Source organism: Onychostruthus taczanowskii, unplaced genomic scaffold (assembly GCF_017590055.1).
Source record: "Onychostruthus taczanowskii isolate IOZ18803 unplaced genomic scaffold, ASM1759005v1 scaffold13, whole genome shotgun sequence".
Classification (NCBI taxonomy): Eukaryota; Metazoa; Chordata; class Aves; order Passeriformes; family Passeridae; genus Onychostruthus; species Onychostruthus taczanowskii.
In genome coordinates this window covers 11,818,760-11,831,309 of record NW_024498462.1, presented here as the reverse complement: position 1 = coordinate 11,831,309, position 12,550 = coordinate 11,818,760, and the positions used below count along the sequence as shown (strand labels likewise).

General features: G+C 39.3%; 1 protein-coding gene across 1 annotated transcript in view; it reads left to right on the top strand.

Annotated features, from left to right (window-relative positions):
* Positions 1–7,967, top strand: part of CHM (CHM Rab escort protein) — a 52,066-nt gene extending 44,099 nt beyond the window's left edge. Inside the window, exons 14-15 of the mRNA XM_041396619.1 lie at positions 1,374–1,540; positions 5,917–7,967. Of these exons, the coding sequence (XP_041252553.1) occupies positions 1,374–1,540; positions 5,917–6,114 (365 nt within the window). The 3' untranslated portion in view covers positions 6,115–7,967. The remainder of the gene's footprint in view (positions 1–1,373; positions 1,541–5,916) is intronic.
* The last annotated feature ends 4,583 nt before the right edge of the window (positions 7,968–12,550 follow it).

The following is a 12,550-nucleotide window of genomic DNA, read 5'->3' as shown; positions in this document are numbered from 1 at the left end:
TTAAAGTGATCCAGTTTTGAAATGATAGATTGTTTAGAAGCTGACTGAAATTCCTCTGTAGGAACTCTGTGATCATAGGGGTCCTCAGGTGCACTGAGGCACTGAGAAGCCAGTTTTCCCTGACACATAGGCCTTTTTATCATCAGGATGAGGTAGTGGTCGTATTTTAATTAAAATGTCAGAACAAATACTGTTGGAGTTATTGAAAATGAATCACCAGATAAAGTGAGCACTGGGCCATGGCAGGTCAAAGAGGCAAAGTCACCTGGAGAAGAGGACTCCATTCATTTTCCTGCCTAAATGAGGAAGAAGTAACTTTTATGAGCAATGTGAACTTTTAAATATATTAAAGAGCATCTTGCCCTGTATTAAGGCTCAGACTTTCACAGGCTGATGAATTTAATTTATATTTCAAACTGTTCAGTATGGGTAGCACCTATTTTTTTTTAACTATTTGACAGTTATAAAAAGATACTGAAGGAATAGCATAGATTTATCTCTTTTTTTGTAATTCAACTGGTTTAAAATACTGTTTGAATGCCATAGTTATCAGGAAGTTTCTTCCTTGGAAAGAAGTAAATCTCACAAGGTCTTTTACAAGCTTCATTTACTTTAGAGGAGGTAAAATACAAAAAAATGGACAGCAAATATTCCAAACAAATAGTATCTATTAAGCTCAGATTCTGTGTTGTGTGTTCCTCCATTGCACTGTGCAGTTAAAAATTGACCTTCAGCTTTCCCGAGGTTTTTCTGCTTGTGTGCAGAGGGATCACAGGAATGTGCAAAGTACAGCAGGGAGGGACAGAGTATGAGCAAGGAAGTGGAGTTTGTGGTAATTCTGTGTTCTTGATGAGTATTGCAGCACAGTACAACCCTCAGTAAGTGGAGATAGATACAAATTAATAATTTATTTTCATTTAGCAGCACTGCCACACTTAGAGATTCTATGTACAAAGATAAAGTATGAAAGGAGGGGAAGAAATGACACATCAGAAATATCTGTGCACAGGGAATGCAATGCCTGTGAGCTGGCAGAGCCCAGGGAGGACTTGCTGTCTGTCATGTGCTCAGGAGATAATGTGAGAGGTGTTAAATTTAAACCAGGCTTCTTGGTAGGGTGCTGGTAGTGATAACTGCTGCTGGTGTGCTGGAGGGTGTGCAGAGAGCAGAGCTTGCATAGCTGTGCTTGGAAAAGAGAGGGGAAGAAAGATGAAGGAGAATCTCAGAAAGTTAAATAGTTGGCTTTTTGAAGAACAAAAATACTTTATTACAGTAATTCCATGGTAAAAATGTGATTTCCAGAGTGCTAGATTACATATTTACCTTATCACACAACAACACTGATTACTGCAGACACTCCTTTTCCTTTTCAGAGACTGAAAATGAAGAACTGGAGAAACCCAGAGTCCTGTGGGCAGTCTACTTCAACATGAGAGATTCTTCAGGAGTTGAGAAGAGTTCCTATGCTGGCTTGCCCTCCAATGTTTATGTGTGCTCTGGGCCAGACTCTGCTTTAGGAAATGACTGTGCTGTCAAACAGGTCGGGCAGAGCAGATTTTGGTTGCAGAATTTTAATTCTAAAGAAATAAGTCCAATACAGTCTGGGTTATTCTGCTATACAAAAATATACATGATAACTCTGCAAAATTATAAAACTAGGCAGGTGGAGATATCAGAAAATAGTCACAATCTTTCACCTGGAAGGTAAAGGAGGAGGTACAGTACAAATCAAAGCCAGAAAATCCTGTCTACAGTTCAGGTTGGAAGGATCACCAAAGAAGTTTAATGCTTGCAGGACATATTCCCAAACCAGGAACTTACTGGGGAAAAGCCCAGCACAATTCCTAATGTGGTAGATCAAGCCTCCTGCCTCAGTTTTCTTTTTGCCTTGGTACCACTGTGTTAAAGGATTTTCCTTTCAGAGATCCCCTGGATAAGAAGGTACAAATTCCTGGGCAGAGCTGCCCCAGCAGCCCCTGTGGTGTCGGGGCACTGTCAGACAGGAGAACACTTCACAGCTTGCGAGGATTAAGTGTCACTAGGCTTTTTTAAAGCTGTGTTTTTAATAGCCATGTTCAGACAATGTGCATGCCATCTTCTAGCCAGTTGCAGGATTTTTTATCACTAAGTCATAAACCTCTTAAAAATAAGGTTTTGAAGTGGAAAGGCTGACATAGCCTGAACTGCAGGGTCAGAACAGTGTCATTAAGGGCTAATAGTATCCTTCATTTTGCTTTACAAGGCAATAATTTGCCTCTCAGAGGGATAAAGACCTGTAAAGACAAAAAAATAATGCAAGACAATTATTATGGTAGCAGTTTTAAATTGTAAATGAGTTCCTTTCTAAATCTGATTTTCTTAAACTGTTGTTTAAAACGGGGCATGTTAAAAATGGATTAAATACACTTAAAACTTATTTCTAATTTTCACATTTGTAGCATTCAAGTTTGTCTTCCCTTAAGAGGTTTTCTTATCAGTGAACAATGATGGTATAGATCAGGCCCTGTTTAAGTATTCTTGGTGCTGTAGTTCAGCCTTTATGTTCAATCTGTTGGCCATCAGTGAGAGAGATGCTGAGCAGATCTCTGAGGAGGAACCATCAAGAGGATGGAGGAACTTAAATCACTGCCTTTTACACAAAAACAGGGAGAGGCTGCATTTTTTTTTTTTTTTTTTTGCCTGACTTAAATTTTGAAACAAATGGTCACAAACAAAGTTAAAGAGGAAAATATTTCAGTGTAAATATGTTTATAATTTGAAGTGGTATATGAGAGCAAAGTGAAGAGTAGGCTGAAGGTGAAGCAGGAGTCACACCATGCAGGGACCTTGCAGGGAAGTGGAGGAGGGAAATAGCTCTAAGTTGGTGTGTCTTCCACTCCCAAATCAGCCTCCCAGGAATGGGATGGGAATCTCCAGACAGGAGATATTTGCAAACTCATGGATCAGAACAGCTTAAAAAAACCCAGTGTGTGTATTAGTCCTGAAGATAGCTTGGAAAATTATATCTGATTCCTCTAATCATTTTGGGATTAGTGTTTTAGTGATACTTGCTGTGATTTATTTCTTCATTACCATCAGTATTACTGAGTGCTGTTTGTCATGCTGTGTGATTGCACTGCTGATACATTATTGGCAAGGCAGGACTACAGCTCTTAGAGACAACTCTCCATCTACACCTCATTTACAAATTACTGCCCTCTTGTTTTATTGCAATTCGGTGCTCAGTTCCTGGTGTGATACTGAGTTAATGCTGATGGTTGCATTTCCTTGCCCTGGGGACAGGCTAAATGAAATGAAGATGCCATTTATGTTCTTTTCAAACTCCCTATGTGTGGATCTAGTAAAGCATCTGGCTTCCAGTTTTCTGTTTTCACTGCTGCAACCTGACATGAATTATTAGGAGCTAAAGTAATATATTCCCTGACATATTTCAGACTTCTGAGGCATCTTCAGGGTCAGGAGAGGATGTACTAAAACTGTCAGGCCAATATTTGTCCTTTAACCTGTTTATTTCCTATATCTGGAAGGACTTCAGAGTTAATCAGGTGTTGGTACTTTGGTCGTGGTCCCTGTAAAAGTTGCTGTGAAAGTCCACAGAGTTTATCCACAAATTGGGATGCAGTAAAACAGGAACAGAATTTAGTTTTATTCAGTTCCAACTTACTGGAGTTGCTGTGCAAGGGCTTTACATGCCTGTGTCTTAATGCTGGGTTCAACTGGACACACATTTCTCAGCTGATACTACGAAATACTGAAGGAACTATTGTCTACCTTAATTACTTAAATTAAATATCAAAGTGTTACAGTGAAAGAGTTGTTAAATTATTATTGTTTATTCTATATTTCTCCAGCTGGATAAGGTTAACTTAAAAACTTGGGAGACCTGAAAGTGCTCAATACCATTAAATTGTTCAGTTGTAATCAGTGTCATGATGTCCTACATAACATTCTTCCCATGTTGTTCCCATGAGAATTTCTTCCCATGTTCGACCTTGTAATTGTTTTACTATTTTTGGAGTGGATATTTGCTGACTGATTGGACTGAATAATGGTTGAGAACTGCATAGGAAATGTTTGTCTGCTCTCATTTGTCATATGTTTAATTCAAAATACAACATCTTCCCTCAGTATTCTATTAAATACAATAATAGTTAAAATGTATTTTTGGAGTAGCAAGGACAAATGCAAAATTGAAATTAAAAGTTTTTCTTCTGCCTTCAAAAAATTAAACCCCAGCTTTTTAGGATGTTGTACCCCCTTGCTCCCCAGACTTACTAGGCAAGGCTTTCAAATGACAAAACAATGGTTTTGAAGTAGAGAAAAAAATTGTCCATTTTTTCCTATATTAACATAAAAACTTGAAACAGTTCTGCGTGAGTATGGAGGAGTATAATATAGGAAGGAGAATGAAAAATGAAATTGAACTGAGTAGACAGGGTCATTTAAGCAGTTAATATTGGAGTCCTGCTGATGGAAACCCAGAGCTGCTGGAGTGGAGTTCATCCAGAGAGCTCTTGGGTACAAGCTCAGGGCTGGATCCATCTGCAGACAATTCCCTCCTGTCCAGGATCCCTCGTGGGGAATGTGCCTTTGCAGGTGGCACTAAGTGAGCCTGGCAGGGCAGGCCTGGAGCAGGGTCAGGGTTAAATGCATTCCTGCAGTCCTGGTGTGGGAGCTGTCAGCACAGGCTGCCTTTGGGATGGGTCACTGAGCAGACAAGTGCCAAGGGAATATTCCTCTGCCTTCTTAGAACCCCAGCCCACACCCATGATCTGCTTGTTGGCAGCTTAAGGGCTTGGAAAAGGAAGCCTTGATGGAAATGTGGAGGGCATGTGGGTTCAGTAGATAAATTCTATCATCTCAGGCTTTTTTATTTTGAATTTATATGATAACCTTATAGATTGGTTATTTGTATAAGTACATGTAAAAGTTTTTAACACTAGTTAATAGAGCTTCTTGCATTCTTGTGGGATTTTAAAGGATCTTTGGCATCCTTTGCATAAAATGTCTGGTTCTCTGGAATCCTAAGGTTGTATTCCCTTGGTTCTTTTCTCTCCCAGATTTTGTAGTTGTATTGTCCATGTTGTAATAACAACCACACTGGTGTTCCAAGAACTTGTTTCTTTTTAATATCCTCCATTGTAGTGGCCAAAAAACTTGTGCTTATTTAATTTCTAAACCTTGATGGCATGAAGAGCAAGTGCCATTGTAAATTAAGTCATTGAACTAGATCTGTCCTTTTTATCTAAAATACAGTTCTTTTCACACATACAGGTCTGTGTGCACACAGGTCTGTGCATGTGATACCTTGGAATTATAGATAGGAGTTTTAAATAAACCACAAATGTTTTGGGATGTATTTTCAGTGCTAGTATTCCATTGGATAAGAGTAGTTCTCCGCTGGGCTATGTTTAAGCTGTTCAGAAAAGGAGAGATAGATTTAAAAATTGCAGAAAATTTTCTAAGAAGGAAACCCATCTAGTCATGATACAGATTGTACATCTGTACAGTTCCCTGGGTTTCCTTATGAAATGGATCCCTCTTTCTGGAAGAAGCCAAATTCTTACCCATGCTTTGCCTTGGACTGCAGCTAGGAATAGTTTTATAGTGCAAAAGATCAGTTTGCTTACAGAAAAATCCTCTTTCTTGTTCTCAATGCAGCACAGAATGACCAGCATTTTTTACAAAGCCCCATGCTGTGACTTCTTAGTAGAACAATGTAAAAAGATAAATGGCTTTTTCTCTTTCGAGGTCTGCAAGAAGGAATGGATTTCCCATGTGTTTACAATACTGTCAAAGTACTAAATCACTATTGATTTGAAAGAACTCAGGTTAATCTTAAATATCTATAAAATATTGCCTCAGGCTGTTACATTTCAAGGTAAAGTTTATGTTATTCTTCTTTTTCCTGAATAGGCTGAGACTATTTTCCGAGAAATGTTTCCAGCAGAGGAGTTTTGCCCCCCACCACCGAATCCAGAAGATATTATTTATGATGAAGATGAGATTGAGCCAGAAGAGTCTGGATTTAATAATTCACCAGAGACCAAGCCTGAAACCTCAGCTGAGGAGAGCAGTAGTGAAGGTGGTGCTGCTGTTGCAAAGGAAGAATGAATGAATGAATGAATGAATGAATGAATGAATGAATGAATGAATGAATGAACAGTGTTCTCTTAGGAGAAGAGGAGGTGGACCCAAACTAGGACATAAGGGAGGAAGGGTAAGAAAAAGAGGTTTTAAACCCCCAGAGATGTGTTATTTGCCATTGCCTTACTTTCCTTAGCTTGGATCATCTTTTTAAAGTCATTTTCATTGATAGCTGAGACACTTCTAAACAGTCATAGGCCCACCAGATCCAGTGGGGTTTGTAGCTAAACAAAAAATTGCAGAATAAAGCATCTGAATTGAAAGTGCTAAAATAGGATTCGTGATTTATTGAGATGATTTGGTTTTGTTTTACATCTTGGAAAGAATCCTCCATCTTTTAAAGAGGAAGTCAAAACTAAGCAAAAGAAAAAAGTGCAAGTTTGTTTACCAGTCAGAAAATGATTTCTACTAAAAATCCTTGGATCTCTGCTAATTAAACAGCTGAAGGTGAGGCTCACCATCTGTCCTTCACAGTGCTCTTATGAATGGAATTTGCAGGCAATAATATTGACAGTTCTGCAGTGGCTTTATTCTATGGTTTTGAAATTGATGCCATAATCAAGTAGGAAATGCAATCCAGAAGATGTTCCTCACATGGAACTATTTTACATTCAGGTTTTTTAGTAAGACCTAACAGATGACACGTTTCTCTAGTGACTTCATTTACTGGAGTTAGGAAAATGGCAGAATTTAAACTTAATGCCAGATTTCCCAGCAAAATTCAGTCATAAATGGAGCATTCCTGTTATTAGTCTCCCTAGATTTGTTGCACTGTTTGGGCCTTTAGTAAGCCAATAGTTACTTTTTGAAGTTTAGGGTCTGAGAAGTTTAAATGGCTGTCAGCTGGGGGGGGGGTTGTGGTGGAGAGAAGGTTCAACTGATAATTCCAAAGGTTTGTATTAATCCCAGTTAATAGATTCAAATTAGTGTGATACCTATAAACTATGCATTTTGTAATGATAAACCATGAAGCATTTATACAATAACATGTATTGAACTATTTATAAACCTAGTTTGTATGAAAAGAACTGCAAAATAAGAAAGCTGTTGTAAATGACCATGTTAAACTTGCACTTATTCTGAACCATGCTTGAATCAGATATGAAAAGCATTTCTCATGTACTTAAAGATTTACTTTAAAATGCACACCCAGTAGATCAGTAGTATATCTAGAGTTGATGAGCTGGGGTTTAAACTTCTTCATGAAGGTAGAGCCAGTTCCAGGAGTGCTTAAATACTGTAAGTAAATAAAAAAATGCCATTGAGTCCTGAACATTGAGCTCTGCCTGGCCGTGCCACAGCCAGGTTTCTGTACAGTCCCGTGGTGCCTGTGCCTGCCCTGAGCCTGGCTCCAGGCCAGAAAGGGGATTTATTTATTTTTTTACAGCATAACTGATACTGTTCTCTTTGTCCTGCATCGTGCCCACTGTCCAGTTTGCATTTCAGGGTTAGTGTTTGCACCCTTTGTTGGGTAGGTACTGGTATGTGTGTGTCTGTGTGCATAATCCAGAGTCCTCAAAAAACACGTGGCTGGAATGTTCCCAGTGTTCAACAGCTGTAACCTCTGGATGCTTGTGATTGAGCAGTTATTTATATATATAAATATCTATATTAATAAGCAGGCTGCCTCTTCATTTAGCTGTAATTTCTCTGTGTATTGGGAAGCATGAGTGTATGATTTCATTTAACATCTGCAGATCTGTTAAAGAGCTAAGTGGAGGGACCTATCCCTGTCTGTCTCAAAAACAGGGATCATAGTTGAATCTCTCATCTGTGTTTACAAGGAAATCTCTTGATGAAAATTAAAGGTTTGCTTGCAAGTGCATGGTCCTGTGTTTTCTTTCAACTTTTTTTCAAAGAAAAACAGTTCACTTTTAGCTGGAGTTTCCTGGAAATTCTCTTGGATGCTTTCAGCACGAGGACACCTGTAATTGCCAGTATGGGTTACTGTGTTGTCAGGTTTATATCAATTCATGTCTGAGTGCTCTGTGTCCACGTGAAGCCACGTTTGGAAATAGCTCAGATTTGATTTCAGACCTGATGGAATGATGTACACGTTGGAGCTGTGACTTCACACTACATTGATTGCTTAAAAACTGTTTTCATGTCTCTTTCATAGGGTGAATGGAAACATTAAATGTTTTTCCTATGGTACTTGAGTACCCAATAGCTCACTTGCAGGAGAAGTAGATCAGACTGTTGATGCTGGTATTTTACAGAAATCATGCTCTGAGCTGCATTTTGTTCTTTCTTTAAATGATGTAAGCATGCAAAGTGAGAGTTAGGCTTATTTGAAGTCGTTTTTAAGGCTTGTCATACAGGATGTATTCAAAAGATAACATGACTTTTTAAAAACTGGCAATTTATCTGTAGGATTATTAATAAATCAAGTTAAAGAAAGATAAGGTTAATTGAATTTTTAAACAAGTAGCTGTATTATCCTTCAAGCACCTTGGAGCTCATACAATATTCACACCTTTTTTTTCCTAAGGAGTGCTTTGATATGTTTGAATTCCTTTTTTAATGAGTACTTTCTTTTTAAGTTGGTTAATTGGATTAACCCTTCATATTCAAAGAGCTCATTTTATGCCATTTTCCCTTCTGTAGCATTGCCTGGGCTGTAGGACTGCAGGTGGTTACTGCTCCTTTGGAGGCATTTTCAGCCAGGGAGCTGCTTCGTCTGCTTTTCTGCTGATGATGATGCTTAGGGCCATTTGACAGGTAATCATTAGAACTTGGATCCTTGCAGACTATGGGGTCTTTTCTCCCATCATTGCAGGGGAATTTATGTGGGCAACTCCTATTAATGTTAATGGGACTTGCATGTGTAAATCCTCCTTGCATCAATGGGAAAATTGACCCCTGAAACAAAATATCTGCCTGTTAGACTTGCTGATTCAGAAACATCCAGGCACTGCCAGCTCTGGAAATGTTCTGGGGCATGTGCTGTTTCACTGGAATGCTCTGGGGGAATTCTCAGGATTTTCTCTTTTACATTGTATTTTATATTTTCCATAGACTGAACCTTGTCAGAGTTGCCTCAGTGATTGTCTTTGTGTAGCTGGGAAATGCAATTGCCCATTCCATACTGAGCAGGTTACACAGCTCCTTGGATTGGATCTCATTTTATTTTAGCCCCCTCTCTCTCCCCTCTAAATCTTTTTGCTTCAGCAGTGTGAGTTGCAACAGCTTAATTTCAAGAATAATTTGCTAGTGATGTATTGATTAATGACAAGTCAGAAGTATTAATGTACTGTTTTCACACAATAAGAGACTGGGTCACTTACAATCCATAATCTCTTCTGGAGAAAGGATGAAATTAATTTCCTCAACACTCATATTTGTGCTTCAATACCTTGGCAGTACAAATGAGAATGTATTTTATCTGTGGATAAGTTTATTCATGCTGTATTGTGTGTGGTGTCATTCAGACAGTTATTTATATAGATATTTTATATAATCTTTGCAGTGCATTTTTGGGTTTTACTTATCTGGTGATTTTATATTAGAAGCAAGTCATCCCTTGGGTGTAGAAAGTCTGGAGTGGAACTACACCTACCCTAAACTGCTCCAGAGATCCCTCCTGGCTTTTCTGCCTCAGTGAGTGCTCTCTTCAGCCATTAATTATCAATAAGCTCTGCAGGTTCTGGTGGGTTGTTTTCTGTTCATGTTCTTTTTTAATTATTTCTGAGGATTTTGTGCCTGCCATTAATGCAGTTGCTGGTTTTCCAGCAAGGGGAGCAATTTGCTGAGATCACACCATGACACAGTTGATCTGTGTGTGTGTCTACAATTCCTAACAATTTTTCTCCAATGTGTATATATGTGAGTATTGTATGACAAAATTATTAATTCATGAAAGTTTGTCACTTACACCTTTGCTGAAAATAACTACTATAGAACATCCAAAAGTTAGAATTGCCTGTGTTGCCAGAATTGTCAAAAATATGTGGGAGAGTTGTGGTGGCAGAGCATTGCTGCATTCCTTGGGTAAGCAATAATGCCAAGTACCTTGGTAAGATGGAGAAGTGGTTGTGACACTGGAAGTTCCAGGTACTGATATAAAACATTCATTTATTGCATCCCAATTTAATAGTAAGCTTGCTGCAATGATCAGATGGAAATCTTAGCTTAGGTGTGTGATTTCAAGAACTTTAATGGGATCAGAAGTTGCCATAGAAGGATTCTTTGAGCTGCAGAGGTGAGTGGTAGGAATGTGGAGTTCAAGTTGTCAGCCTCATCTCCAGCAACAAAACAACTCGTGGTGGAAATTGAGCTTATTAGCAATTCCACCATTATGTTTATTTACAGGCTGCCAGTTCCTGTTTGTAAGAGTGAATGGTTCTTCAAAATCTGGCTGGGGAGCCCAGCAGGAATGTTGTAAATCTCACTGACATCTGAGATTCAGAAAGTTGACAGCGAAGTATCAGGAAGATGCAGTTGTTGACTGCATGGGAGTTCTGATCAGAGGGGACTTTAATAGAAAATACTCTTCCTGTCACAATTCAACAGACAATTTATTTTACACTACTTGCATACACTGGCAAAAGAGATGGAAAGTATCAACCTGAGTGTATATCAGACCCAGATGGATTTGACTAAGCAATTCAGGGAGTCTCAGAACACCCACAGTTTTAGATGGAGACTTTCAGGATCTCATACTTCCTTCTGAAGTGCCACCCCATAATTCATTGTATGTTTGGGCCTCTGGAGAAGGCCTTGGTGCTGTTCCTGCATTCTGTGGGGTTAAAGGCTCAGGAGGTGAGGCCTGTGGATCTCCTGAATCAGCACAGGCTGCTGTGACAGCAGCTGGTGTCAAACAAATGCACCTTTGGCTTTGAGAGGTGCTTTTGTGCTGCTCCAGCTTCAGGAAGCTGCTCTCATAAGCTCTCATAAGTTCTTTTTGGGGTGAGCTTGAAGCTGCTCTGGGAAATGCTCTGTGGGGAGCAGTTGTTGGCTGGATCCTGGAGCTGAGGTCAGCAATAAAACATCTGGGTGATGCTGCGCCAGGCTGCAGCTGACCAGCACCTCACAACCAGGTCACAAACCACAAAAGCAGTGTGGGTAATTGTACCTGAGCTGGTAATTATACCTGAGCTGGATGTCTACAGTGAGAAATAAGTTTTTAATCACTGGAAATTTGAGTCTGAGAAAGGATACAAGAGTCTTCTCTGAAAAACCAAAATTTTTATAATCCCAGATCCAAACCCTCCTGGGCTGTTTTAGACTCTGTATGCATAAGAAACTCAGTAAAAGCTAATGTGGAATTCTGCATCTATTCTGCCTCAAACCCAGCATATTTCTGGAGCTCACCCAAGGGAAAGCCATTTAATCATGACGAGAGACCAGCTGTCAGCAGTGCACCAAACAGCTCCCTGCTCTGGGAGCTTCTCCCTGGCATGAAAGTCCCTGCAAGTCATGGTGGATTCCTTTGTTGGGAATAAATTACCCAGTGAATTCACCCTTTTTTTCTTGTGCAAAAATCTGTAAGCCCCAGCTGAGTGAATCATTTTTAGATTGCAGATTATCCGGGGAGAATCCACTATGGGATTCTTACAGCAGTTTATTAGCTTAAGTCATGGGGTGTTTCCCTGCTCCATATTTGGATGCTGAAATAATACACAATAATGAATACACCATTTAAAAAAAATCACATCAGACATTTTTAAGAATGAAAAAACGGCTTTATGAAAAATATTTTAAAAACCTAATTTTAAGGAAGCTGCTGTAAAATAAAATAAAAAAGCCACCCTCTTATTTTGGTGACATTTGTAGATGATGTATTTTCTTTCCATGAAAGTTTTAAGCCAGGAAACATTTGATTCCTTGCCAGACTCTGTCTGATTCCAAAGTGAAAATATGAGCATGGTAAAAGCCAGCACCCTCTCAGTTGCCTTGTGAGGATTTTCCTGTCTGCTGAGGGAGCACTTGGCACACACAGGTCTGGAAATGTGCACAAGTGTCATGAGGGGGGGCAGAGCAGGGCTCATGTGGGGAATAACAGCACCAGTGGATTAAGGATCCACTTGGGACTCTAAAAAAAATGAGGTTTTTTTTTGGCTGTGGCACTGCTTTCCTCACTGAACGTGGTTGAGTCATTTCCCTTTAATGCTGTAGTAAAAAGGTGTCAAATAGTGACAGGTATTTCCTGAAGCCTTTTAGGAGGTCAGTGAAATATAAAAGTAAATGTACTAGAGAAAGAAAATGAACAGTGGTGATGATAACTGTGAAAATGGATAGCAGGAATGTTTGAGTAGAGGGGCAAATGATCTGAGGAACAAATCCATGTGACTCCTGTAACTGCCTGGGATAGCAGATGTTTTGGTATTCAGGTCCCTCCTCCATCCCTGACATTTCCCATGTTTCTCAAGTGAGGTTTCACCAATCAGCACAAACTCTTTGT